This window comes from Saimiri boliviensis, chromosome X (genome assembly GCF_048565385.1).
Source record: "Saimiri boliviensis isolate mSaiBol1 chromosome X, mSaiBol1.pri, whole genome shotgun sequence".
Lineage (NCBI taxonomy): Eukaryota > Metazoa > Chordata > Mammalia > Primates > Cebidae > Saimiri > Saimiri boliviensis.
Genome location: NC_133470.1, coordinates 15,288,642 through 15,315,888, shown reverse-complemented (window position 1 = coordinate 15,315,888; position 27,247 = coordinate 15,288,642). Strand labels below are relative to the sequence as shown.

General features: G+C 38.4%; 1 protein-coding gene across 3 annotated transcripts in view; it reads right to left on the bottom strand.

Annotated features, from left to right (window-relative positions):
- Positions 1-27,247, bottom strand: part of CDKL5 (cyclin dependent kinase like 5) — a 197,470-nt gene that overhangs the window by 126,309 nt on the left and 43,914 nt on the right. For all 3 annotated transcript variants that reach the window (XM_074391867.1, XM_074391868.1, XM_010334894.2), the window contains exon 2: positions 1,249-1,475. In XM_074391867.1, the coding sequence (XP_074247968.1) occupies positions 1,249-1,312 (64 nt within the window). In that variant the 5' untranslated portion in view covers positions 1,313-1,475. The remainder of the gene's footprint in view (positions 1-1,248; positions 1,476-27,247) is intronic.

The window sequence follows — 27,247 nt, the reverse complement described above, 5'->3', positions numbered from 1 at the left end:
ATTGTTTATACGTATTTGAAAAGGATTTGCCAACTTAAAAACTTAATAACAGCTTTCTGTTCACATAGGTAAACTTTTTTACAGTCCTTTAGGAATTCAAAGTTTATTTTAAAAATCTGAAATATGAAATTTTTGTAACATATGTTTTAAAGATATAAATGCTAAGAAACCATAATTATAATCATTTGTCCTCTGTTAACAGAATCATTTATCAAAATTTCCAAAGTTATCTTTACGTCTAGAGCAAAAATTACTAAGCAGGAAAAATCAGGAAGAAACAATTTTTTTTAGGAGTCAGTTTACACAAAATGACATCATATTTCATCAAATCAATGGTATTCCATTGGTTGTGGGCATTATTTTATGTACTATTAGGAAAGGAAGAGTGCTGTCAATTAAACCGTGAGATGATACTGATTACAAGATACATCCTGATTTCAGAGATAAAACTGTGTGCCTCAGAATTTACAAAATGTAACCTGTTTTTCAAAGAAACAGAAGCTATTCATTCATTTATTTACCATGTATTAAGTAAAATTTAACATATACCAATGAATTTTAAGTTATTCAGCTGGGTACGGTGGCTCACATTTGTAATCCCAGCATATTGGGAGGCCAAGGCAGGCGGTTTACCTGAGGTCAGGAGTTTAAGACCAGCCTGGCCAACATGGTGAAACCCAGCCTCTACTGAAAATACAAAAAAGGTGGCTCAGGCCTATAATCTCAGGAGGCTGAGGCAGGAGAATCGCTTGAACCCGGGAGGTAGAAGCTGCAGTGAGCAGAGATCGTGCTACTGTACTGCAGCCTGGGTAACAGTGAGAATCTGTCTCAAATAAATAAATAAATAAATAAATGAAATTTAAGTTACTCAAAATAAGCCTAGCTGATATAAAAATAAAATGTAACCAAGAAAAAAAAATGTAGACTATGGAACTCATGATTGTTTAAAAAAATGAATGAAGGCAGTCAAGACTGTTTTAACACTGGGGCTCTTTTAAAAAGAAAAGGGGAAAAAAATCTTTGATTTAGTAAACTTTAAAGGGTTTTAAAATATCATTAATTTTTTATTGGAGAGTAAGACCCAAATTGTTTAAGAGTAATTTTATTATTAATATTTTACTCTCAGACACACATGTGAATTGATACAGGTTAAATTAACGGAATAAGATTAGTAACTTTTTGGCGGTAGGAACAACTAACTAACTGTTCATTGCTCCAAACTCAAGGAACACAAAAATTTCAACTTACCTTCACCTACAACCCCAAGGATCTCAAATTTATTCATCACATTACCAATGTTAGGAATCTTCATGAAGACAAACTCCTCTTTTGATGCAAGCCATAAAACATGGCACCAAAAGAACTTCTCAGAAAGCTGTGCAGTAAGAACAAAAACCCTTCTGAAGGAAGAAATTCTCACTGGTTGGTGGGAGCTTTCACTTATTTGTTCTAATCATCAAGTATTAAATGATTTCCTGAAAAAAACAAACACAATTAAAAGCCATAAGTTTTATATTTACAGTACTCTAATAACCTATCCTACCTTTTTATATAGTTGTTTTCAATCCATTTTAATGTTTTATACATTTAAAATGAAGAAGAAACCAACAGTAATAGGAGGGAAGAATCCAAAATGGAATGAATACAAACAAACAAATGAACCTCTCTGTATCTGAAATCATTAATATAACCACACTTTAGGGGACGAGGGCAAATGAATTAACCACAGGTAACTTTTGAAAACAGCATTTTCACTAGCTACTCTCCTAAAGCTAAAACAAAAAGAATTATAAACAAATACTATACTCTACTTAGATACCTGCTTTTATACAGTGACATGAAACTTGTTTGTGTGTATGCTAAGATTGGGCAAATAGGTAAATATTCTGTGAATACACTGACCTTGGTTTTTTAGTCTCATAAAAGGGAGTAACAAATATAAAAAGGGAGAAGGCTTGGAGTTGGAGTTAACAATACAAGCTCAGTTTTTAATATACAGGACTATAGAAAGATACAAATATTTTTGTGTAAATATACACTCACATACCTATATTCCCTAGCTCCGTCTGCTGAGAAGGCCTAGAAGCAACCATACCCCTATAGCTATGAACACAGCTGGTGCTCTAATAAAAGGAACTATGGTTCCTTGAAGAAATGGCTGATTCCAAGGCTAGGGCAGGAGACATACAATAGGAGCCTAGGGAATATTTTTGTGGAGCAAGAAAGGAAATGCTCAAAGAATGATAGGGGTACCTCAAAAGGACACAGGAATCAGACTGATGTGACTCCCAGTGGCCTAATTGGGAATATTCGAGCAACAAAATAAACAAGCACAGTAACAGATTATAACTCATATAATTTTTTTTTAAGTGCTTACTGACATAAATAAATGGGGGAGAAGAGAAAGCTCTTTTGGGGAGTATAATTCCAAATAATAAATGTAGTGATGGAATTAGAAAATTGCCATTTGGCAATCACTCTTGGTAATAATTATTTCAAGCAAGTATGATCAATATATGCTAAAACTAGTGGTTGAATGTTTGATGGAAAACAGGATATTATCTAATCTCAAAGTATCTCCCCACAAGATACCTATTAATTACAAGAAGAAAAATAGTAATTTTACACTGAAGAATCCTGCCAGACACCACCTTAATTAAATGATCAAGTTAACATCATCAATAAGAGGACAAAACCAATATTATATGCCCCCTGATAGGAAGCATCACATCACCACTTCTGTGGCATTCATTCCTGCCAGAAATGCAAAATCTGAATCTAACCACAAGAAGCAACAGGCAAGCCCAAGTTGAGGGACATTTTACTAAATAACTGGCCCATATTCTTTTAAAATGTCAAGGTCATGAAAGACATGAAACAACTGAATAACAAGAAGTGACAACTCCAGATTAAAGATTAAGAGATATGACAATGAAATATAATGCATGATCCTGGATTAGATCCTGGACAAGAAAAAGCTTTTTTTCTTTTTTTGCTATAAAGAACAACTGATAGAATTCAAATTTCATAGATGATAGTACTGTTGTCAGTTTTCTGATTTGCATATTAGTACTTTGGTTATATAAAACAATGCTCTTATTTTGAAGAAATAGCACTAAAGTTTTTAAAGGGGTATCATGTTTGCAACTTAAACCACTGAGAAAAATTACATCTGTATATGGGAGAAGAGAAAAAGAGACAGAAAGAATGATAAAGCAAACATGATTAAACGTTAACACTTGGAAAATCTAGGTCAAGGATATAGGAAGTAGAAAATTCTTTGCATGGTTTTTGCAATTTTTCTCTAAATCTGAAATATTTTCAAAATAAGTTCTTTTGTTTCAAAAAACCTATCGTATCTCTAAGAAGAATAATATTGGTACCAACACAAAATATTGTTTTAAAAGGAAGAAATAAATCTAAACAAGTAAAGAAGTTCCTCGCTGCCTGTAAAATCTGAAACTTTTAACAATACCCCATGTGATGTGGATAAGTACTGTCAAGAAGTGCCCTTTCACACAATGATGGTAGGAATGTAAATTGGTGTAAGTTTTCTAAAAAGCAATATATACACAATTAGGCGATTTTAAAATATGCATATCCTGATAAGGGCATCTGACAAAAACCTACAACAAACATCATTCTTTTTTTTTTTTCTTAAACAGTTTCACTCTTGTTGCCCAGGCTGGAGTGCAATGGGACAATCTCGGCTCACCACAACCTCCACCTCGCGGGTTCAAGCAATTCTCCTACTTCAGTGTCTTGAGTAGCTGGGATTACAGGCATGTGCCACCATGCCCAGCTAATGTTTTCTATTTTTAATAAAAATGGGGTTTCTCCACGTTGGTCAGGTTGCTCTTTAACTCCTGACCTCAGTTGATCTGCCTGCCTCGCCCTCCAGAAGTGCTGGGATTACAGGTGTGAGCCACCGCGTCCGGCCCAAACATCATTCTTAAATACGAAACAGGAGACATAGTTCCTTTAAAATTTAAGAACATATGCTGGAGGTGGTGGTTCACGTGAATAATCCCGGCACTTTAGGAAGACAAGGTAGGAGGACTGCTTGAGCTCAGGAATTAGAGATCAGCCTGAGCAACGTAGGGAGATCCAGTCTCTACAATTAAAAAAAAAAACAAAAAACAAAAAAACAAAAATCCTAGCATGGCGGGCATAGTTGTGGGAGCTGGGATGGGAGGATCACTTGAACCCAGGAGGTCAAGGCTGCAGTGAGCCATGACTATGCCACTGGACACTCGCCTCAGCAATAGCGTGAGACCCTGTCTCCAAAAAAACAAACAAAAACATGACAAGGAGTTCTGTTATTAATACTTATTAACATTAGTATTAAACATCCTAGCCAGGCACAGTGGCTCATGTCTATAATCCCAGCACTTCGGGAGGCTGAGGTGGATGGATCACTCATGCTCAGGAATTCAAGACCAGCCTAGGAAACATGGTGAAAGCCTGTCTCTAGAAAAAATACAAAAATTAGGTAGGTGTGGTGGTACACATCTGTAGTCCCAGCTACTCTCAGAGGGTAAGGTGGGAGGATTGCTTGAGGCCAGGAGGTCGAAGCTGCAGTGAGCCATGATGGCACCACTGCACTCCAACCTGGGTGACACAGCAAGATCCTGTCTCAAAAACAAAAAACAAAAACATCCTCATGGGTTACAGCTGGCTTAGTAAAATAAGAAACAATAAATGACTGAAATGTATGACTGAAAAGAGGGAAACAAAAACAGAATTTACAAATATTATTACCTTACAGAAAATTCGAAAGAATTCACAAATTATTATTAGTAGTAGTATTTGGCAAGGTAGCTGAATATAAACTTAAGACACAATTATCAAATGGATTTGTAAAGATCATTTGTAAGAAACAGAAAATGCAATTTTTAAAAATCATGTTTATGGGTGGGACACAGTGGCTCACACCTGTAATCCCAGCACTTTGGGAGGCTGAGGCAAGCAGATTGCTTGAGCTCATGAAGCGATTTGATGAGACTGGCCTAGGCAACATGGCAAAATCCCATCTCAACAAAAAATACAAAAATTAGCTGATGTGGAGCATATGCCTGTAGTCTCAGCTACTCCAGAGGCTGAGATGGGAGGATGGTTTGAGCCTGGGAAGGAGGGGCTGCAGTGAGCCAAGACTGCGCCATTGCATTCCAGCCTGGACAACAATGCCAGACCTCGCCTCAAACAAAGATAAAAACAAAAAACACATTTACGATAATTAATAAAAAACACATAAGATTTAACAAAAGATATTCAAGCTCACTTTTCAAATATATATGTAACTTTACTCGAAAACATTAAAAAACACCTAAATAAGTTATCCAAATTTTATGGCTAGGAAGATTCAAAACTATAAAGGTATCAATTCTTTCCATATTGATCTATGAAATCCCAACAAGGTTTTCTAAAGAATTAAGACAGGCTGATTTTAAAATATATATGGAAGGGCAGAGTTCCAAGTAGAAGCAGCACCCTCCTATTACAAGTATGAGAAGCAAAGAATAAGAGAAAGAAAAGAGTAAGAATGATAAGAAAAGTTATAAAAGCACTAGGCTTTGAGGGTAGGATCTGGCAGGATGCCGTACTGAATATGTTGAGGATTATAATAGAGTGATAGGAATTAAGACAGGGTGGTTCTGGCACAGATAAATAACTCAGCCAATAGAACAGATGTGAGAGCCCAGAATAGATCATCTTCGGTATCCCTACAGTTTCCTACAGATCTCACAGAAGTTAGAGTAACTCTTGAAGCTAAGTCAGATCATGTCACTTCTCATTCAAAACCCTCTAATGGCCTCCCGTATCATTAAGAGTGAAAACCAAAATCCACATGAGACACAGGCCTTGACCTCCCCTCCTCTGATATCATCTCCTACTAGTCTCTCCCTTGACTAGCTTCACTACAGCTACACTGACCTCCTTTCGCTATACTTATTTTAGAAAACTTAACTTTAGTTCAGTAGAATCTAAAAATTTTAAAGGATTACTCTGACATTTAGAGAAAAAGATGTAACAATTTGAGAAGAAACAAATGTTTATTCACTCATTAAGCAAATAATTACTGATTGCCTCCCTGTTTCAGGATAAGACACACAACACAGTGGTAAACAAGACAGGCAAGGTCATTACCCTCACGGAACATTTTGCTGGTGGAGAAAAAATATGAGACTATTATCTTGTATTTTGTTATGAAGGAGGGAAAAAGAATGATTACTCAGACAGGGAGGGCTTCTCTAAAAAGGTAACATTTGAGCTGAGATGGCAATGACAAGGAACCAGCTATATGAGAATCCATGTCAGCCATATTCCTGGTAAAAGACGCTCAGAGCATTTCTGAAAATGAATCATTTGTTCATTTTCTATGGCTAGTTTGAAAGAATACCCAGGAAATATTTAAATATTCTACTCTCTGCCAATAATGGTGTGGTTCATTTCAAAGGAAATGAGATAAAAATCAATCATTCTCATTAAGATGACCCAAAAAGTTCTGTATATAAGTATTTATAAAGAACATTTGTGGCTGGGCGTGGTGGCTCACGCCTGTAATCCCAGCACTTTGGGAGGCCAAGGTACGCCAATCACAAGGTCAAGAGATAGAGACCATCCTGGCCAACATAGTGAAACCCCATCTCTACTAAAAACACAAAAATTAGCTGGGTGTGGTGGCACATGCCTGTAGGCCCAGCTACACAGGAGGCTGAGGCAGGAGAATTGCTTGAACCTGGGAGGCAGAGGTTGCAGTGAGCCAAGATCGCACCTCTGTGGCAGTCAAAACTGAGTAATAAAAACTGGGAATCAGGCCAGGCAAAGTGGCTCATGACTGTAATCCCACCACTTTGGGAGGCTGAGGTGGGTGAATAACCTGAGGTGAAGAGTTTGCGACCAGCCTGGTCAACATGGTGAAACTCTGTCTCTATTAAAAATGCAAAAATTAGCCGGGCATGGTGGCACACGCCTGTAATCACAGCTACTCGGGAGACTGAGACAGGAAAATCACTTGAACCCTGGAGGTAGAATTTGCAGTGAGCCAAGATCATGTCATTGCACTTCAGGCTGGGCGACAAGAGTGAAAACTCTGTCTCAAAAAAAAAGGCTGAGAATCCAAATGTGAGTGGGGCCGGGAACGGTGGCTCAAACCTGTAATCCTAGCACTTTGGGAGGCTGAAGCAGGCCGATTGCTTGAGGTCAGGAGCTTCAGACCAACCTGGCCAACATGGTGAAACCCCATCTCTAGAAAAACTACCAAAAAATCAGCTGGGTATGGTGGTGGGTACCTATAGTCCCAGCTACACAGGAGGCTAAGGCACGAGAATTGCTTGAGCCTGGGAGGTGATAGTTACCGTGAGCCAAGATCACATCACTGCACTCCAGCCTGGGCGACAGAACGAGACTCGGTCTCAATAAAAATAAAAAACAAATAAGTGAGTGGATGTCAAGAACAGTCTTTTACATACCACTATTCGTACTGAGGGGAAAAAAATGCCATACTGGATTTAGCTGCAATTTTATATGAATATCGCTGATCAATCATTTTTTTTAAGGCATAAAAACTAAAACACTAGTTCTGGTGATGGCAAACTACATATCTTGGATGAAATATCCCTTTGTACATAAATACAAATGCTAGAGGAAATACTTTATAGAAACATCTTTAAAGCTCCAAACACTTAACAAGATTGTGAAGAAACACCTAGCTAAAATCAAAGCAAAATAGAATCCAGAGAGACAATCCAAACCACCCAAAACTATTTTAGCTTTTCTAGTATTCGAAGATCCAGATAATGAGAGAAATGTAATGATTTCAACAGGCTTGCTCTTGAAATCATTACAGATCAAGGAACACAAAAGTCAAAGTCAAGAGTGTCTCAAAATGAGAAAGTTTGTTAGCAGTAATTCATTGTATATTTCAAAATAACTAAAAAAGTAGAATCAGGAGGTTCCTAACACAAAGAAGTGATAAATGCTTAAAATGATGGATACCCCAATTACCTTGATCATTGCACATTGTATGCCTGTATCAAAATATAACATGTACCCCATAAATATATGCAACTATTATGTATCCATAAACATTAAAAATAAAATCTTATGAATAAGAAGAAAGTTTGATAAACCACCACTCACTTGAAGCCAAAACCCCAGGATATACTCCCAGGATAAGAAAAAACAGAAATAAATCAACCCTTGGACAAACTTGAATTGTATGTTTATGTCATCTGGGTGATCTAGATAAAAATCTTTAAATGTACCCTGGATGAAGGTGGTTCCACATTCAGATGGTTAGAGCCACCAGTCATCTGGGTGAGACAAAGAAAAAAAGCAATGCTCTAAGGGAAGATGGCATCAACCAAGGCCTCATAATACTGCTACAGATAATTTATCATTTACAATGTGCAGTACTTAATCAAAAATGGCCAAATACACAAGGTAAGATACCACGAACAAGAACCAATAGAAACAAGTGAAAAAGAAAATGACCCCAAAAGGCTTTGGGTCAAGAATAGCCCATAAATTATCACAGGTAGGCTATAAAACAACCATAGGGTTGAAGCAATAAAAACCAAGGGTTGAACATTCTGACAGAACTGAAAAGTCCAGAAGGTGAAAGATCAAACTGTAAAAATAAATTAGAATGCTAGGTAGAGAACATAACCAAAAAAAATAACTCAATGAAAGAGAAAAATATTAGGATATAGAAGACACTGAACATGTTTTTAAAACTTGACCAAATGAACATATAAACTATAGCAAAGAAATGCAGAATATCTTTTTTTCCTTTCCAAGCACACACAAAACATTCACAAAAGCTGATCATATTTTAGGCCATAAAGCAATCCCAAATAAATTACAAAGGCCACTCACAGTGGCTCACGCCTATAACCCCAGCATTTTGGGAGGTTGAGGCAGGCAGATTACTTGAGGCCAGTAGTTCGAGACCAGCCTGGTTAACATGGTGAAACCCCGTCTCTACTAAAAACACAAAACTTGGTTGGGCGTGGTGGCCACGCACCTGTAATCCCAGCTACTTGGGAGGCTGAGGCACAAGAATCACTTGACCCAGTAGGGAGAGGATGCAGGAGCCAAGATGGCCCCACTGCACTCCAGCTTGAATAACAGAGCAAGACTCCATCTCAAATAAATAAATACATAAAATAAATTACAAGGATTGAAGTAAAAGAACATTCTTTTTCCACAACTAAAGTATGTAAGCTCAATCACAAAAGAAATAGTTAGAAAATAATGCATATGTTTGGAAACAAGTACATTCCCAAAATAATTCATAAGTCAAAGAAGAAACCATAATACACTTAACAACAAAAATACAAATTTATGGAAAGAAGCCAAAACAATGCTTAAGGAAGAAATTGAGAATCTTATATGCATATATCAGAAAATATTAAAAACTAGAAATTTATGAACTGAGCATCAAACTCAAGAGGCTAAAAAAAAAAGAACCACAAAATGGGCCCAATGAAAATGTAAAGAAAGAAATGAGTAAGAGCAAAACTTCATGAAACAGAAAACACAAGTAATAAAAAGATCAAGCTGGGAACCTACAGAACTTTGAGCTAATATATGGTGTCTTAATGTGGCTAAGCATGTGTTAAGTTGTTATGCATCAGAAAACTGATACAACAGCACTGTTTCTTTTATATACAGTTTAAAAACAGGCAAAGCTGAACTATAAACTATATTAAGTATATATATGTAAGTGGTAACTGTATAAAAAAGTGATCAAGGAAGTGTTTATCGTAAAAATTGAAGATATTAATTACCTCTAAGGAGGGACCGAGACTGAGGAAAGATATATAGCAGCCCAACGTGGTGGTTCACACCTTGTAATCCCAGCACTTTGGAAAGCTGAGGCAGAAGGATCGCTTGAGCCCAGGAGTTTGAGACCAGCCTGGGCAACATAATGAGACTTTGTCTCTATAAAAACTTTTTTAAAAATTATTTTTAGCTGGGCATGGTAGTAAATGCCTACAGTCCCAGCTACTTGGAAGGCTAAGATGGGAGGATTCCTTGAGCCTAGGTGATCACAGCTGCGGTGAGCTGTGATAGTGCACTGTGCACTGCCTGGGTGACAGAGCAAGACCCTGTCACAGAAAAAAAAAAAAAAGATACATAGAAGGGCTTCCTGGGACACTATTTCTATGTCTTGAGTGATGGTTAAATAGACGTTCACTTATAATTGTTCATTAGAGTATATACTTATGTTTTATGTATTTCTATATTGTCATATTCCATAATAAAACAAGCTTTTAAAAACTCAGAATATTTCTGATAATGACTTCATATATAAATAGTTCCTTGGTCATTTATATGGTATTAGAAGATAATTTTTATCAAAGTATTGCAATATTACATTAAACAAGCAAATTTAACTGTTTTTTCTCTCTTTCTCTCTCTCGCAGGGCTCGAGACACTACACAATGTACTATGCTTAGTGATCAGTATCACAACAATAAAACAAAAAAATCCCAGTAACTGATAATCTGGATGGTGAGTATTTGCCTAAAACCATGCCAGATGAGGAACTAGTAAGGAAACCAGGTGAGTTTGGCCTCAGTGAGAGACGACTGACATCCAAATGTCTGAAGACTCCGGAAAAAATGTAATAGAGCCAGTGATTTACTTCAGGGAGCAGAACTAAGATCAGTGGTAGAAGCAAAAAGAAGACAAATTTCAGGTCAGTAGTGACTGGACACATGTAAACCAAAAATAAAATCCAAAATTAGCCGGGTGTGGTGGAGTGCGTATGCAAACCCAGCTACTTGGGAGGCTGAGGCAAGAGAATCACTTGAACCCAGGAGGCAGAGGTTGCAGTAAGCCAAGATCGAGCCACTGAACTCCAGCCTGAGCAACAAAGCAAGATTTCATCTCCAAAAAAAAAAAAATTCCTAAATTCCCCAAATGACTGAACGAACTCTTTCTTGGCCAAGGGCACCCCAGAGAAACCTGAAAAACTGAATTCTCAGCCAGGGAGGGAGGGAGGTCAGACATACCTCATTATACTCCCTTCTTTTTGGATGGCGATCATAAGACTGGCAAACCAGACTCTGTAGCAATAAGATACCAAATTATAAACAACATCTAAGGTCAGGCAAAGCAGAGGTTAAGTCATGCCCTACAAACTGTAAAACCTCATCACAGATTTTTAACCTAGTATAAAGCTTAATGTGGCTTACTTTCCAATCTGACTCTGGTATAACATCACATGACAAATAGCAGATCCTGAAGGCAATCAAAGTATTTTACCCCAAAATATATTTCTTTGACATATTTTGAAATAACTGCCACAGCGCCAACAGATTGAAATGGCCCTCGAAGTTGTCTTTTGGGGTAGGGAAAATTTGCATCTGTAGAGAATCTCCTTAATGCAGCCAGGCCTTCCCTTTCTGGGCCTTTCTCCCATCCTAGGAGAGAGCCTGACACCTTTAAGGTCTGAAAAGAGACATTTACCATCTATTTACCATCTATTTACCATCTATTCTCCCTGAAGGCTGCTACCTATGAGGCTTTATGTAACAAGAACCTTGGCCTCCACAATCCCCTTATCTTAACTCTAGCATTTCTTTCTACTGACTTCAAGTCTTAAAAAAAAAAATTAACTCTTTCAACCAACTGCCAATCAGAAAATCCTTCGGTCTACCCCCACCTTGGCTGAACCAATGTACATCATCCTCTAAGTACTGACTGATGATTTTGCCTACAATTCTTCTCTCCCTGAAATACGGTAAAAGCAGATTACAACCTGATGGCCTTGGGCATACTTTGTCAGGGGTTCATGAGACTGTTCCTCAGACCATGGCCACTCATATTAGCCCAGAATAAACCTCTTTGAAATATTTTACAATCTGGGCATGGTGACTCATGCCTGTAATCCCAGCACTTCGGTAGGCTGAGGCAGACAGATCATGAGGTCAGGAGTTCGAGACCAGCCTAGCCAACATGACAAAACTCCGTCTCTACTAAAAATACAAAAAAATTAGCCGGGTGTGGCAGTGGGTCCCTATAATCCCAGCTACTGGGGGGGCTAAGGCAGGAGAATTGCTTGAACCTGGGAAGCAGAGTTTGCAGTGAGCCAAGATCTCACCACTGAACTCCAGACTGGGTGAGAGTGAGACCCCGTCTCAAAATAAATAAATAAAATATTTTACAGAGTTTGGTTTTAACATTAACAAAATGATCAATCATCAATAGTTACTCATTCATTCTCATTTGTGTCATACTTGTCAGATGCCTACAATCAGAAAGCCACTACTTCAGGATATAGTGGTCAGCAACATGGACCATGCTCCTGCTCTCGTGGAGCTAAAGGAGATAGACAATAAATATGATAATTTCAGACAGTGACAAGCATTATAAAGGAAATAAAATGGAGTCTTATGATAGAGTTATGGCAGTGGGGAAGGGGAAAGGTCCTTTAGGTAGGAGATCTGGGAAAGGCTTGTCTGAGAAGGCAGTATTTCAGAGAAATCTGTCACATGTAAAAAATCAAGCCACAGGCACAGGACTACGAGAAGAGCACTGAAGGCAGCACAAAGAGTCTTAGAGAGCTTGATAAGTTCAAGGAACAGAGAAGGCCTGTGTATCTGAAGCAAAACAGACAAGGAGGAACCTGCAATTGGCAGGAAGCGGCCTCTGTAAACCGTCTGTCCCTGCTAGGAAGGAATCTTGTACTAAACTAGATGCCCTCTAAGGTACCTACCAATGTGAAGATTCTAACTCTCTCAAAAATTGTTGGAGTTTTTATTACCAGTCATTAACTGTGTATACAAATAACCAAATGCATTTTAAAGTGAATCTGAGTCACACTAAGATATACTCGTAAAATTAAGCAATGCTTCTGCATTAGCACACAAGCAGGTACCTAACGAACTGCCAGAAATGTAGGCTTATAATTTCCTTCACAGATTATTAGTATTGAACTTAAGAGCTGCCTGGGCCTTGAATGTTTTCTTTGTTACTAAAATTATAATCTTCATCTCAACGGGTCTTTTCTTCTTCCCAAAGAGAGTACAAAATCAGTTGAATCATGAGTTTTGTTTCTGTTCCTGGCATTGTTTTTACACATCCAAATGAGAGAACCATTTTGTCACCGAAAATTGCACAGGAATACATTTGGTACATGACTAAACTTCTGTTATAATCAGAGAGTTCAAATGGTTTGAAAGCATCTTAAAACTCAAGATCCTCATATAGAAGAAAACCATTTCTATACAAAGTACAGCCTTGGGAAAAACACCCTAATTAATTGCCCTCTTATAAAGACTTCTCCATGCTGAACACAATCAAGGAGATGAAACACTCTTACTTAGTTTTCTATCTACATGTGACCATCTGACCCATAATTAATAGGATCTTCATTTTGCTTTATTCTCCCAATAGTGGAGAGTAATTTGATTTATCAATCCATCCTTCATAATTCAGTTCCCCTTATTAAATCAAACAGATACTTATCATGACTTATACACAATTACTAGCATAAACATTTCAAACTACCAAATAAGTAATGTGCCACCCCACCCTTGAACTTCAGAATCCTTCCACAAGGTGGGAAATCCAGTGCCAACCCAATGTATCTTCTACCAGCTACTTGATACTTCTCCCAGCACTGCCAATCCAACTAAACTCCCAGTCCTTCCTAAGAAAATGAAGGTCTTTGGATTCAGACTGAAAACAGAGCTAAGGCTGGGCGCAGTGGCTCATGCCTGTAATCCCAACACTATGGGAGGCGGAGGCGGGTAGATCACCTGAGGTCAGGCATTCGAGGCCAGCCTGGCTAACATGGCAAAACCCCACCTCTACTTAAAAAAAAAAAAAAAAAAAAAACCAGCAGGGCATGGTGGCACATGCCTGTAATCCCAGCTACTTGGAAGGCTGAGGCAAGAGAATCACTTGAACCCAGGAGGTGGAGGCTGCAGTGAGCCGAGATTGTGCCATTGCACTCCAGCCTGGGCGACAAAGCAAGACTCTGTCTTTAAAAAAAAAGAAAAGAAAAGAAAAGAAAAACAGAGCTAAAATGGGATCATAGCCAGGCACATGGGCTCATACCTGAAATTCCACCACTTTGGGATGCTGAGGCAGGCCAATGGCTTGACTCCAGGAGTTAAAGACCAGCCTGGGCAACACGGCAAAACCTCATGTCTACAAAAAAATTAACCAAGCATAGTGGTACATGCCTGAGTCCCAGCTACTCAGGAGGCTGAGGTGGGAGAATCATTTAAATACAGGAAGTCGAGGCTGCAGAGAACCATGATCACACCACTGTACACTACTGTGGGTGATGACCAAGACCCTGCCCCAATAAAATAGGATCAGAGAAACTCAGAGCTCATACTAAAACTGTTCTATTTAATATACCCTACTGGTTTAAAAGGTTCTGAAGATATCTTTATAAAAATATAAAGATCAATTTTAACATGGTTTCTCCAGGGTAATATTTTTTGAACTATGAATTCTAAGTAACTGAATTTAAGATAAACCTAAAGAAGTTGGGGACCGCCTAGATTTTGCTGGATTGATGTAGGTCAGAAAATGTGGTCTAAGTTATTGTCCTCAGCTCCAGAAAAATAACCTTCACATGAAAAAGGAATGGAAGGAACTGATATCCAAGACTTGAAGAACACCTCCAGGCTTTAAATGAATTTAAGACCATTGACCTCGATGAATTTCATGTTTGAAATGCTGTAAGACTTTCAAAATGAAATTGCTGAAATTTAGTAGTCTTGGGAAAGTCACAGGAAAAAGAAGAGGAAAACAAAGACTGGCCAAGAGCAAATGTCACATTTTCCAGAAGGGGCAAAACAGTACATTCTGTAAACTCTACACCTAAGAATTTATAATTAAGCAATCATTCAGTGTTTTGAGAGCTAACCATGTGCCAGGTACTATGATAGATTCTGGGGACATAATAGTAAAGGAAACAGACAAGATCCCTATCTCATAGAGTTTAATCAAAGACTTACACAGTAAGTATAAAACAGTAAATATTAGTGCTACGAAAGACATATATGGTGCTGGAAGGGCTTATGACAGAGGTTTTCCATCTATTAGGAAGAGTTGTTGGCTCTCTTAGAGAGAGCAATTAGTGAGTTGAGGCCTGTAGAATAATTCAACATAAACTGATGGAAGAAGGGGGATGCTTCAGAAGAAAATGATGTATGCAAAAGTTCCAAGTCAGGAGGGAACAAGGCGACACAAGAGACCCAAAGGTGGGGCAGGGAGGGGTGGAAGTCAATAACATAGTACAAGGTGAGGCTGGAGAAATAGCAGGTTGAGCTATTTAAAGAAGCATAATCTTTACCACGGGACATAAGGACTCATAGGAGAGTTTTGAACAAGAAGAGGAGGGGTGGGTTCAGGGGATGGTATGATAGTCTGATTATTTGCAGTTTGCAAAGATCACACAAACTACAGAGTAGAGAATGGCTCAGTACCTGGAAGGGGAGATGTCATTTTGCGGGTAGAACAGCTAGGAAGCCATGGCAGCCACCCAGGTGAAAGCTAAAGGCAGAATGGACTAAATTGGTGGATATTAAGAGAAATGAATAGACTTAGGATATGTTGGAGAGGAAGTCAATACCACTGAGGAAGAATTAGAGACAGGGAGGGAAAGAGGAAGCAAGGATAACTTCTTGGTTTTGGGCTTAGGCTATGTATGAGTAGAGAGGCATGAGAAGTGCTGTTTCTTCATTGAGGAAGACTAGAAGAGGAGGAGATGAGGAAAGCATAGAAGAAATCCAAGATTCCATTTGGTCATGTTAAGGTTGACTTTAGATATCCATAAAAACAGAAAAGGTAAAAACCACAGGAGAAATAGAAATGAAAACCTGAGGAAAAGAATCTGCAACTTGTAACTATCTCAAAACACAGAAGGCTCCTACTACTCATTAAGAGGGGTGGAAACCCAATTTTTAAAACAGGCAAAGTGATATGAACAAACAGTTCAGAGAAAAAGAAACACAAATGGCTCTTAAACATAAAAAAAATTACTCAAATTTATATATAATACAAATTGAAGATTAAAATCACACAGAGATGCAATTTTTTACATTAGCAAAAACCAAAATAACATACCATGTTGATGAGAGCATGAGAGAATTAAGCTTGCTCAAACACTGCTGGTGGGAATATATATCAAATTGGAAGCCAATTTGATAAAATCCTTCAAAACCAAAACATACACAGCAATTACATTTCCAGAATTTATCCCCAGAAACACATAGACACACACCATATAGTATATAGATACATTATTTACTGCAACATTGTTTGTAAAAACAAGAATGGAAACAGTGTAAATACACACATCAATAAGGGCCTAGTTAAATGAATTACAGTAAAACCATTCAAATATGTTAAGCTAGAGACAGAAGTGAAAAATGTATGTACAGTACTCTAATCAGCATTTCATAAATTTTAGTTATGTCATTAATTTATCTTCCAACAAATTAAAATTATGCTTAAAACTATTTTAATTAAATATCATATCTTTTTTGTATACTGTGGTTCAATACTGAAGAAAGGGAGTTACTGTTTGTAAAAGTTTGAAGATCTACTAAACCAAAGTATACAAGTACATAGTAGAGGTTATCGATCCTGAAGACATCACGAGATTTCAAACACTGCCAATGACATGGAAAATTCACAAAGGCAGCTTCCAGTCTAACCATTGTTAATATTTTGAGAAAAAGACCCTCTTATCAAGTCTCCAGACTTCTGGTCCTTGCGGCTATAAACTGCAAACTATATGAGAGATTTTCTAAAACCTAGGTTTCTCTTACCAAGCCAAACTATCAAATTTATGGTTGATCTTGACTTTTGCTTCTTCAGTTAAAAAGTAAGTCTCCTCAGTTGGATGATCTCCAAGTTCCTTTTTAGCTTTCAAGTCCCACAATTTAATTATGAACACTAGGACCCTTTCAAATTGAAAATAAGCACAAAAATCCTCAATAAATAAATGTAAATTCCTAAGGCACCAATATAAAATATATAAAACCTACCCTCTTTTTTCATTAAGGTTCCAAATCATTTACCAAGGTAAGTTTCTAGAGCAATTGAGTAAATTCATTCTAAAACAAGAGAAGGCACGGAGTGATTATCTTTCAGCATATTTCAGAGAAACAGGAAAAACAAAGTAAGTGGAATACCACTAGCCAAACAGCTGGTGATGAAGCTATTCCTGTGAGGGTCACTTATGTTAAAGGGAAAAAACAAATAGTAATAATGACTAGACAGCAGCAACTTTGCAAAGCATGGGGAGGAAGTCTGGGATGTTTTCCAAATGTATTGGAAGGAAGTTATTTTTATTTATAGAGATATTTATTTGTGTCCTATTTAAAATATAGAAGAAACTGAAGAAAAATCAAGTGAAAATCTTGCACTTCCTCAGCTGTTTGTGCTGCTAACTTCAGAAGGGTAAGTAAAATTACTTTGACCATACAAATAATAGTCAAAAATACCAGCTATTTCATCAAGACCATTAACTGATAAAAGCATTCACTTAATATCCAAAGAGATCTGAGAAGCTGACTAATAAATAATAACTATTTAAAAAAGAAAAGATAGGCCAGGCGCAGTGGCTCATGCTTACAATCCTAGCACTTTGGGAGGCTGAGACGGGTGGATCACGAGGTTAGGAGATCGAATCCATCCTGGCCAACATGGTGAAACCTCGTCTCTACTAAAAATACAAAAATTAGCTGGGTGTGGTGGCGCGTGCCTCCCAGCTACTCAGGAAGCTGAGGCATTAGAATTGCTTGAACCCAGGAGGTGGAGGTTGCAGTGAGCCAAGATCACGCCACTGCACTCCAGCCTGGCAATAGAGCGAGACTCCGTCTCAGAAAAAAAAAAAAAAAAAAAAAAAGATAGATTCTTTCCCTCAAGCAGGATACAATTTTTTTTTTTAAAGATATGGTTAAGAGCACTTTTGAGTTATAGTTCTCCCACATACTACCTTGATGATGAACTGAACAGTCTCTTGAAGCTTTGGAACGTTTCCATTTGCAAGCTGGAGATCCATGTGCCTACCTGAGGGCTTGTTTTTTCCCCCACAGCATTCGTGGTATCTTTTCCAATACCAATTCTGATTCTATGACATCAACTGAGTATCCTTCAATTTAATCCAAAGGTTTAAGGACTCAGTCTCACAAAACTGCCCTCACTTCAGATTCCTGTCACAAGTCCCAGGTCCCCACGCTATCCACACTTCTGTTCAACTTGGCTACAAATGTTGGGGTTCCCACAACTCACTCTCCTCAAGTTTGATAATTTGCTAGCGTGACTCACAGAACTCAAGGAAATCCATTACTTATGTTTACTACTAGTTTCTTATAAAGGATACAACTCAGGAACAGCCAAATGGAAGAGATGTACAGGGCAAGGTATGAGGGGTGGAGGAGCCAGTACAGAGCTTCCGTGCCTTCTCAGAGTGTACCACCCTCCCAGCACCTCAATGCTTTTGACAAAGAGTTAAACTCTAAAATATCTGAAGAAATTTATTCTGAGCCAAATATGAAGACCATGACCTGTGATACAGCCCCAGGAGATGCTGAGAATGTACATGTGCCCAAAATGGTCAGACTATAGCTTGGCTTTAACTGCCCCAATTTTGAGAGTGTGGTAGGTAGAGAAGAGCTCTCACTATGTTGCCCAGGCTGGTCTCGAACTCCTGGACTCAAGTGATTCTCCCGCCTCAGCCACTCAAAGTGCTGGGATTGCAGGTATAAGGCCACAATGCTCAGCCCCCTACAGCTTGATTTTGTACATTTCAGGGAGACATAAGACATCAATCAGTACATGTAAGATGTACATTGGTTTGGTCAAGAAAAGTAAAATAACTCAAAGGTGGGGAGTGGGGAGCGTCCAGGTCATAAGTAGATTCAAAGATTTCCTGATTGGCAATTGGTTGAAAGAGTTTATCTAAACACCTGGAATCCATAAAAGCTCCCTTCTATGGTTTGGGTTAAGATAAGGGGTTGTGGAGACTAAGGTTCTTATTATGCAGATGAAGTCTCCAGGTAGCAGGCTTCCTATGGAATAGACTGTAAATGTTTCTTATCAGACTTAAGAAGGCAGCCTGTGTGGTGGCTCCTACCTGTAATCCCAGCACTTTGGGAGGCTGAGGCTGGCAGATCACTTGAGGTCAGGAGTTTGAGACCAGTGTGGCCAACATGGAGAAACCTCGTCTCTACTAAAAATACAAAAACTTGCTGGGTGTGGTGGCATGCATCTGTAATCCCAGCTACTCTGGAGGCTGAGGCTGGAGAATCCCCTATCCCCACCCCAGGTCTTAAAGTACTATGAGAATTGCTTGAACCTGAGAGGTGGAGGTTGCAATGAGCCAAGATCATGGCACTGCATTCCAGCCTGGGTGACAAAGTGAAGACTCCATTCAAAAAAAAAAAAAAAGACTTAAAAAGGTACCAGATGCTATTCTCTCCTGGACCAGTAAAAAGACCTGGAAAGGGAAGGGGATCGTCTATAGAACGTAGATTTTTTTTCCCCACAAGAGACAGCTTTGCCAGGGTCATTTCAAAATAGAGAAATATATTTAGGGGTAAAATACTCCTATTTCCTTCAGGGCCTGCTATCATGTTGGTATCTTATTGCTACAAAGAGTCTGTGTTTTAACATTAATGCCTGAATTCCAAAGGGACAAAAGTATAATGAGGCATGTCTTTCCTATCATGGCCTGAACTAGCATTCAGGTTAGAGTGCCCTTGGTGGAGAGGAGAGTTTCATTTAGTTGGCTGAGGGGCTTAGAATTTTATTTTGCTTTACAGTGTGTTCACCAACCCACAAGATTCTAGGGCACCATTATTTAGGAACGTTTCATTACGTAGGCATGGCTGATTAAAGCACTAGCCATTGGTGACTGAGCTCATTCTCTTTCCCTTTTCCCCTCCCAGAAAGTCTGGGGTGAAGCTAAAAGTCCTAACAGTGCCGCCTTCTTTCTGGTGACCAGCCCCCATCAGAAGCTATCTAGAAGGTTCTGCCAGGAGTCATCCAATTAGCATGCAAAAGACACTCTTATCACAGTCATCTTCGTAATACTAAGATAATACAGCAATGGTTACATTTATTTTGAACTACATAAAATCCCTTTAATTAAGATACCCCCAATATATATGGCAAAATGACAAAAATTTTGAATCTCCAGATTCAATAAATTTAGCTGAAAATCCTGAACTCTTAGCTTGCCACTATGAGTTGGCAATGTCTACATTGCTCTTGATGGTCTGTCAGGGCCTTTCTTCAAATGCATTATTACATATCAAAGTTTTGCTGCAATTAATCTCAACATTTCAGGTTTCATAATTTCACCTTCAAGTACCTTCAAGAGGTACTTTTTCCTTGTTTACTCTGGCCAGAATCCCCATTTCCTCTACTGTTCCATAATAGAATTAAGAAGTATTTGAATTTCAGAAGATCGATTAGCAGAAAAACACCACTTAGCTACGTCATGTTAATATCAAAAAATCAAGAGCTCAAACAAATCATTTTTTCACATTAGTCTAGCTAGGAAGTGATCCCCCCACCCAGAGACGGAGCCTCATTCTGTCACCCAGGCTGGAATGCAATGGTGCAATCTAGGCTTACTGCAACCTCTGCCTCCCGGAGTTCAAGATTCTCCTGTTTCAGCCTCCCAAGTAGCTGGGATTATAGACATGTACCACCACGCCCAGCTTATTTTCGTATTTTTAGTAGAAACAGAGTTTCACCATCTTGGCCAGACTGGTCTTGAACTCCTGACCTCAAGTGATCCTCCCTCCTTTGGCTCCCAAAGTGATGGGATTACAGGCGTGAGCCACTGTGCCCAGTGTGACATGAAACTTAGTACCTACAAAAACAGCTCACAGCCAGGCACCGTAGTTCATGCCTCTAAACCCAGTGCTTTGGGAGGCCAAGGCTCAGATTGTTTGAGACCTGGAGTTCAAGACAAGCCTGGGCAACACAGCGAGGCCTTGTCTCTGGAAAAAACTCAAAAATTAGCCATGTGTGCTGGCCCATCCCTATATTCCCAGCTACTTGGGAGGCTGAGGCAGAAGGATAGCTGGAGCCCTGGAGTTCAAGCCTGCAGTAAGTTATGATCACTACTGCACTTCAGCATGGGTGACAGAGGAAGATCCTGTCTAAACAAAACAAAACAAAACAAAACAAAACAAAACAAAACAAAACAAAACAAAACAAAACAAAACAGCTCACCCCAATTTTGTTCTAATTATTGAAAAAATTCCTACTCACCAGAAATCTGCAAAGCCACTTCTACCTCTCTAAGCCTTAGTTTATTCAGTGGCAAAGTGAAGAAATCCTCAAGTCTCAGAAATCATTTAAAGCACTGAGAGTCTAAGATCTACCCTATTCAAGTTCAAAAAACATTTATTAAGCATCTATTATGGCATGCCTGCTGTTCATATATGCAAACTTTAGGCTAACCACAATTCTTATCTATAGTCAATTCCACCTCTTAAAGCAGGGGAAAAACAAGAAAATCCACTGGTCTTTCTTCTTTTCTTATGCATCAAGATATTCAGAGATTTTTTTTCTTCAGAAATGAGGAAAAAGATGTAGCTAAGTGGAATATGGAGAAGGAGAAGGAGAGAATAAAGCAGTGAATAAGGAGACAGTATCTTCCACCACAAGGTAATTCACAATTTACTCATTCAATAAAATATTCATCAAGCACTTATTTGGAAGCTTCATTAAAGATAAATCTGAATGAAAAGTTTCCTCAGAAGAGTTTCAACAAGGTGCCCTGATTGAAGGAAACCAATCATGTCATAAATTTGCTACATTTTATGCAAGTCACAATACATGATAATCATAATATATATTCAATCCTTCAAAACAGATGACAAAAGGAAACTTCAGTATTCTAATAATGCCATCTACAATACCAGAGAATATAAAGGACTTTTCTTAAAATGAAAATATTTAATTGCCCAATTTCATACCCAAGTTGAGGCTAGATGACATTGTGCTGGACTGCTTTTTAAACAAAAAACTGAGATTTTCTTTCATGAGAAAGCAAAAAATAGACAATTAAAAGAAATGTTGGTAAAAGTTTGGTTCAGGCATTTTAAATGCAAATATTCTAATTCATATGACAGGTTGTAAGTTCAAGCTACTAGTGCTGAATCACATATAACAGTCTTCCCTGCTTTCCAACGTGAAGAGATACTAGAAAAGCAGAAAACATGATTACTTGGAAAATCAGAGAAACCTTCATTGAAGAGGTGATATATGAATTCTGGAAACAAGAAGTTTAGCTAATAGACAAAATGGGTAAAGGCATTCTATGAAAAGTCTGTGCAAAAATGCAGGCAAAAAAAAAAAAACAACAACAAACATTTGGAGAATGCCAGTAATGCAGCATATCTGAAATCCAGGGCAAAAGTCCAGGAATAGCAAGAAAAAAGGCATGGACAAAATCATAAAAGGTCTTCTATACCATGCTAAGAAGTCTAGGTTCTGCTTCAGGCTGGTAGTTTTCAAACTTTGCCCTATATGGCTCAAGGGGCTTTTTGAGAAAGGCAGAAGCAAAAGCAGAGTGCCCTCCTGCTTCAATCAGACAACACTTTTGCTTTCTCTCTTTAAAAAAAAAAAAAAAAACTATTTTTTTTTTAGACGGTGTCTCCCTGTCGCCCAAGCTGGAGTGCAGTGGCATGATCTTGGCTCACTGCAGCCTCTGCCTCCAGGGTTCAAGCGATTCTCCTGCCTCAGCCTCCTGAGTAGCTGGGATTATAGGCGCGCGCCACCATGCCTGGCTAATTTTTGTATTTTTAGTACAGACAGGGTTTTACCATGTTGGTCAGACTGGTCTCAAACTCCTGACCTCATGATCCACTCACCTCAGCCTAAAAAAATCTATTTTAACATTGTATTTGTCTTAAAGAAAGAACAGCAGGCCCAAATGGAGTCACTCAGGCTAAGCTTCCAAGTTACCAAACCAAAACCTAACTTGTTTATTTGTAAAATCTGACCCCCTAAGAAATCAGGAGAAAGATGACAGCCAAATTCCATTAAGCTAAGATTCCCTGTAAGAATGACCAATCCACTATTTGATTCTTGGTCCTGCTTTCCTCCACTTTTTTGTGCGTACAAAATATACCTACTCAGTCTAGGTCATTAGAGCTCTTTCTGTTTTGTAGATTGGAGGATGCCTGGTCCATGAATTGTTAATAAAACCCATCAGATCTCTGAGACTCAATTTGTTGAAATTTTGTTCTTTGACACCCTGTATTTAAAGAAGGAGTCTAACTGCCTTACAGGAAGTTTGAAGGCTACTGCCATAGACAACAAGAAATCAAGAGAAGGTTGAAGTTGAGTATTTTATCAGTGTTATACTTCAGAAAAATCACCACTGGAGGCAGGAAGAGAGAGTAGAGACACGAGTCAGAAAGCTAGTGATTTACAGAGACCAGAAACAAAATGATGAAATTTAAACTGAAGTGCAATGGTGAGAATAGAGAAAGGCAGATAGAGTTGAGATATTTAAGAGATGTAATCAAAAGACATAGTGACCATTTAAAAATGAATGAGAAATGGAAAAGTCCAGATGAAAATAAAATTTCTGCTTTGATCTGTAGGCCAGGGTTTGTAAAAGCAAAAATTATATGGAATAAAAAAAAAGAAAAAAAATTCTGCCTTGACTACTGGGTATATCAGGACTCTACTAATCGAAACTGGGAATAGAGATGGAACATATGGAAAATACTACTACATGAATGACAACTATGAGGTCTTAGCTGTTACTTATTATGGGCAACATGATGAGACCTGGCTCTCCTAAAAATTACAAAGTCAGTCGGGCATAGTGGTATGTTCTTGTGGTTTCAGCTACTCAGGAGGTTGAGGTGGAAGGATCACTTGAGCCTTTCGCAGAGATTGCAGAGAGCAGAGACTGTGCCACCACATTCTAGCTGGGGTGACAGAGGAAGATCGTGACTCAAAATAATAATAATTCCCTATAGATTTAGCATCCAGTAATGATTTTTGAGATCCTGTCTCAAAACAAACAAACAAAAAAGATACCAGGAAAGAAACATTCTAACAATTCATAAATAATTAAGAATGGATTATGTGGCTGGGAGCGTTAGCTTACGCCTGTAATCTCAACACCTTGGAAGACTGAGACAGGTGGATCACTTAAGGTCCGGAGTTTGAGACCAGCCTGGCCAACAGGGTAAAACCCCGTCTCTACCAAAAATACAAAATTATAGCCAGGCATGATGGGGCACACCTGTAACCCCAGCTAATCAGGAGGCTGAGGCAGGAGAATCGCTTGAACCCGGGAGGGAGACATTGCAGTAAGCTGAGACTGCGCCACCACTGCACTTCAGCCTGGGTGACAGAGCGAGACTGTCTCAAAAAAAAAAAAAATTGATTATGCATATTTATAATAATATCTAACAGAAAATGAACTTGTAAACAATATTGCTGTCATTACTATCTGTAAATAGATTATCCATAGTGTATTCTACTTTATAGTTCCATAGTACCAACTAGTTAATTACCTGTGCTTCTAATTTCATGCAAATGACACATAAAGCACTTTGAAATACAAACCACCATCTTTCTATTCAGAGAATCCAGAATCTGATAGATAGAATAAACCCTGTACATTCATTATAGCAAAGAGGAAACAGAGCTCATCTCCAGATCTCCTAATCAGCTGGGAGGAGCCGTCCTCTGGCTTGACCAAAGGACTCTCTCCATTCACAATAGAGTAAGTGGGAAAATTAGACAGCCTCCTGGTGACTAAGGAGCCTACTTCTCAATGTGGTGTCATCATTTTCCTTGAAGTAATTCCTAGTTTACATAATCATAGACACAGGATTCAATATAGAAACCCACAGACATTCCAAATTTAAATAGTTTGTTATCTGCTATTTTCAATTGTTCAGAATAACATAAAATTTTTTTTAACTTTTTAGTTTCTAGATTGATATGTCCTCCTTAGAAAATGAAAACTTATTTCAACAATCCAAGACCAATTAAGATGATGAGGCTGGGTGCGACAGCTCATGCCTGTAATCCCAGCACTTTGGGAGGCCGAGGCAGGTGGATAACGAGGTCAGCAGTTCAAGATCAGCATGGCCAAGATGGTGAAACCACATCTCTACTGAAAATACAAAAAAATTAGCTGGGCATGGTGGCAGGTGCCTGTAATCCCAGCAACTGTGGAGGCTGAGGCAGAGAACTGCTTGAACCCAGGAGGTGGAGGTTGCAGTAAGCCAGGATGACACCACTGCACTCCAGCCTGGGCAACAGAGCAAGACTCCATCTCCAAAAAAAAAAAAAAAAAAATGATGAACGAGCAGTCCGTCCACTGCTTTTGGCATAAACCCTTCCTCTACCTGAATTTTTCTTTCTGACACATTTGGCTGTCATCCCTCACTAATTATGTGACCATTGACAAGTTACGTAGCCCCTTTAAGCCTATTTTCTCATTCATTGAGAGAAACTGATACTACCTACTTATAGGCTAATGGAGAGGATTCAAGATTTTATAAAGCCTCTGATGCACAGAAGCCACATAATAGAGAATATTGTTACTAATTAAAAGATAACACTAATGAAACACAATAAATGACATAATAAGAAGGCTAACAACTTTAGAAAGAGGGATTTATTATATCATCTCAAAGAGCCTGCATTTAAAGAGATTTCCCCAAATGAGACAAGTAATTTATGTCAATGCCCAAAAGAATAGATTCATGAAATGTCATTAACATTTTTAAGAGCAGTATTTGTATTAAGAAAAATAAAACATTTTAAAGCAAACAATTTCAGTCTTGTCAGCTCTGATGACAATTGTATTATTTGCAAAGTACTGTTATTTTATCAAGTTGAACAGTATCACTGAAAATTCTCTACTCCACCTTAACAATTTAGAACTATGCTAAATCTAGAACAACTTCTGAACTTGCATTGTACTATCATCATTATTGATCATTTATAGTTATGTAAGTAAAGATACCTCTCATTAACTGTATGAAATAGAACATCTTCTGTTGTGCTAAGGAAAAAAAAAAAAAAAAAAAAACAAGAATTGACAAACTGAAGTACATCTAGATGCAGAATTCCTGAGGTATTTGTTTGAAGGAAATAAAAGCATTTGAGTGGGAGGAAAAGCAAATGTGCTTCAATTACCTTTAGCCCCAAGAAGTTTCATGAAAGACATCACAGAAACAATACACACACAAAAGGGATGGTTACAGGACTATAAATGGAAGTAGTCTGCCTGGGTTATGAAAAATAAAATGAAGCTTCATTCTCAAAAGATACAATACAAAGAGGTGAGTTAGAGTCTAAATTCTAAAGAACTGTTGTTATAAATCAGTATCAAAGGATATAGAAAACAAGATGAGGCAATGAAGATTACTATTTAGAATAAATGAAATATATTTACCTAATGCTGTTTCGATAGGTAATACTTTATTCCAACAAAATTAAAAACCAAAGAGAAGTACTTCCAGAATGGCAGTGTGAGGTGCCCATGTGGACCCAGGACCCTCTCCTCAGCAAAACAAACTTAACTAGGACAAAGAATACAAAAAAAGAAGGAAAAAGAAGAAACTATTTACAGTCTACAGAAACTGCCCTAAGGACACAGAGCAAATGCAGAAATATTTAATCAAGAAAATCTACTGAATCTTGGTAAAAGGACCAAATCTGAAAAATTTGAATCAGGACCCACTTCCTTACATGCCTGCTCCTATTCCCTCATCCCCAGCTCTATGCCCAGTGAGTGTAGCCAAGATACAAGTTTCTCCTCAGGAACAGTAGGTTGCCAGAATCCACATCCCCTGCCACCACTCACAGCCTCTGTTTAATGCTGCAGAAACTATTCCAGTCAAGCAGAGCTGCCTCCACCTGACCTCATTCATAGGGCAGCAGCTCTACCTCAGGAAAGGAAGGCTGAGAATATTGAAAATGGAACCAAACAAAAATTCTAGAATAGGAAAGTAAATAACCAAAATAAAAGATTCATTAGCACCTAGATCCTGCTAATACCATTCTATGATAAAAGAAACCAGGAGCCAGGCACAGTGGCTCATGCCTGTAATCCTAGCACTTTGGGAGACCAGGGCAGGCAGATCACTTGAGCCCAAGAGTTCAAGACCAGCCTGGGCAACATGGTGAAACCTCATCTCTACAAAAAAACACAAAAATTAGTCAGGAGTGGTGGCCCATGCCTGTAGTCCCAGTTACTCTG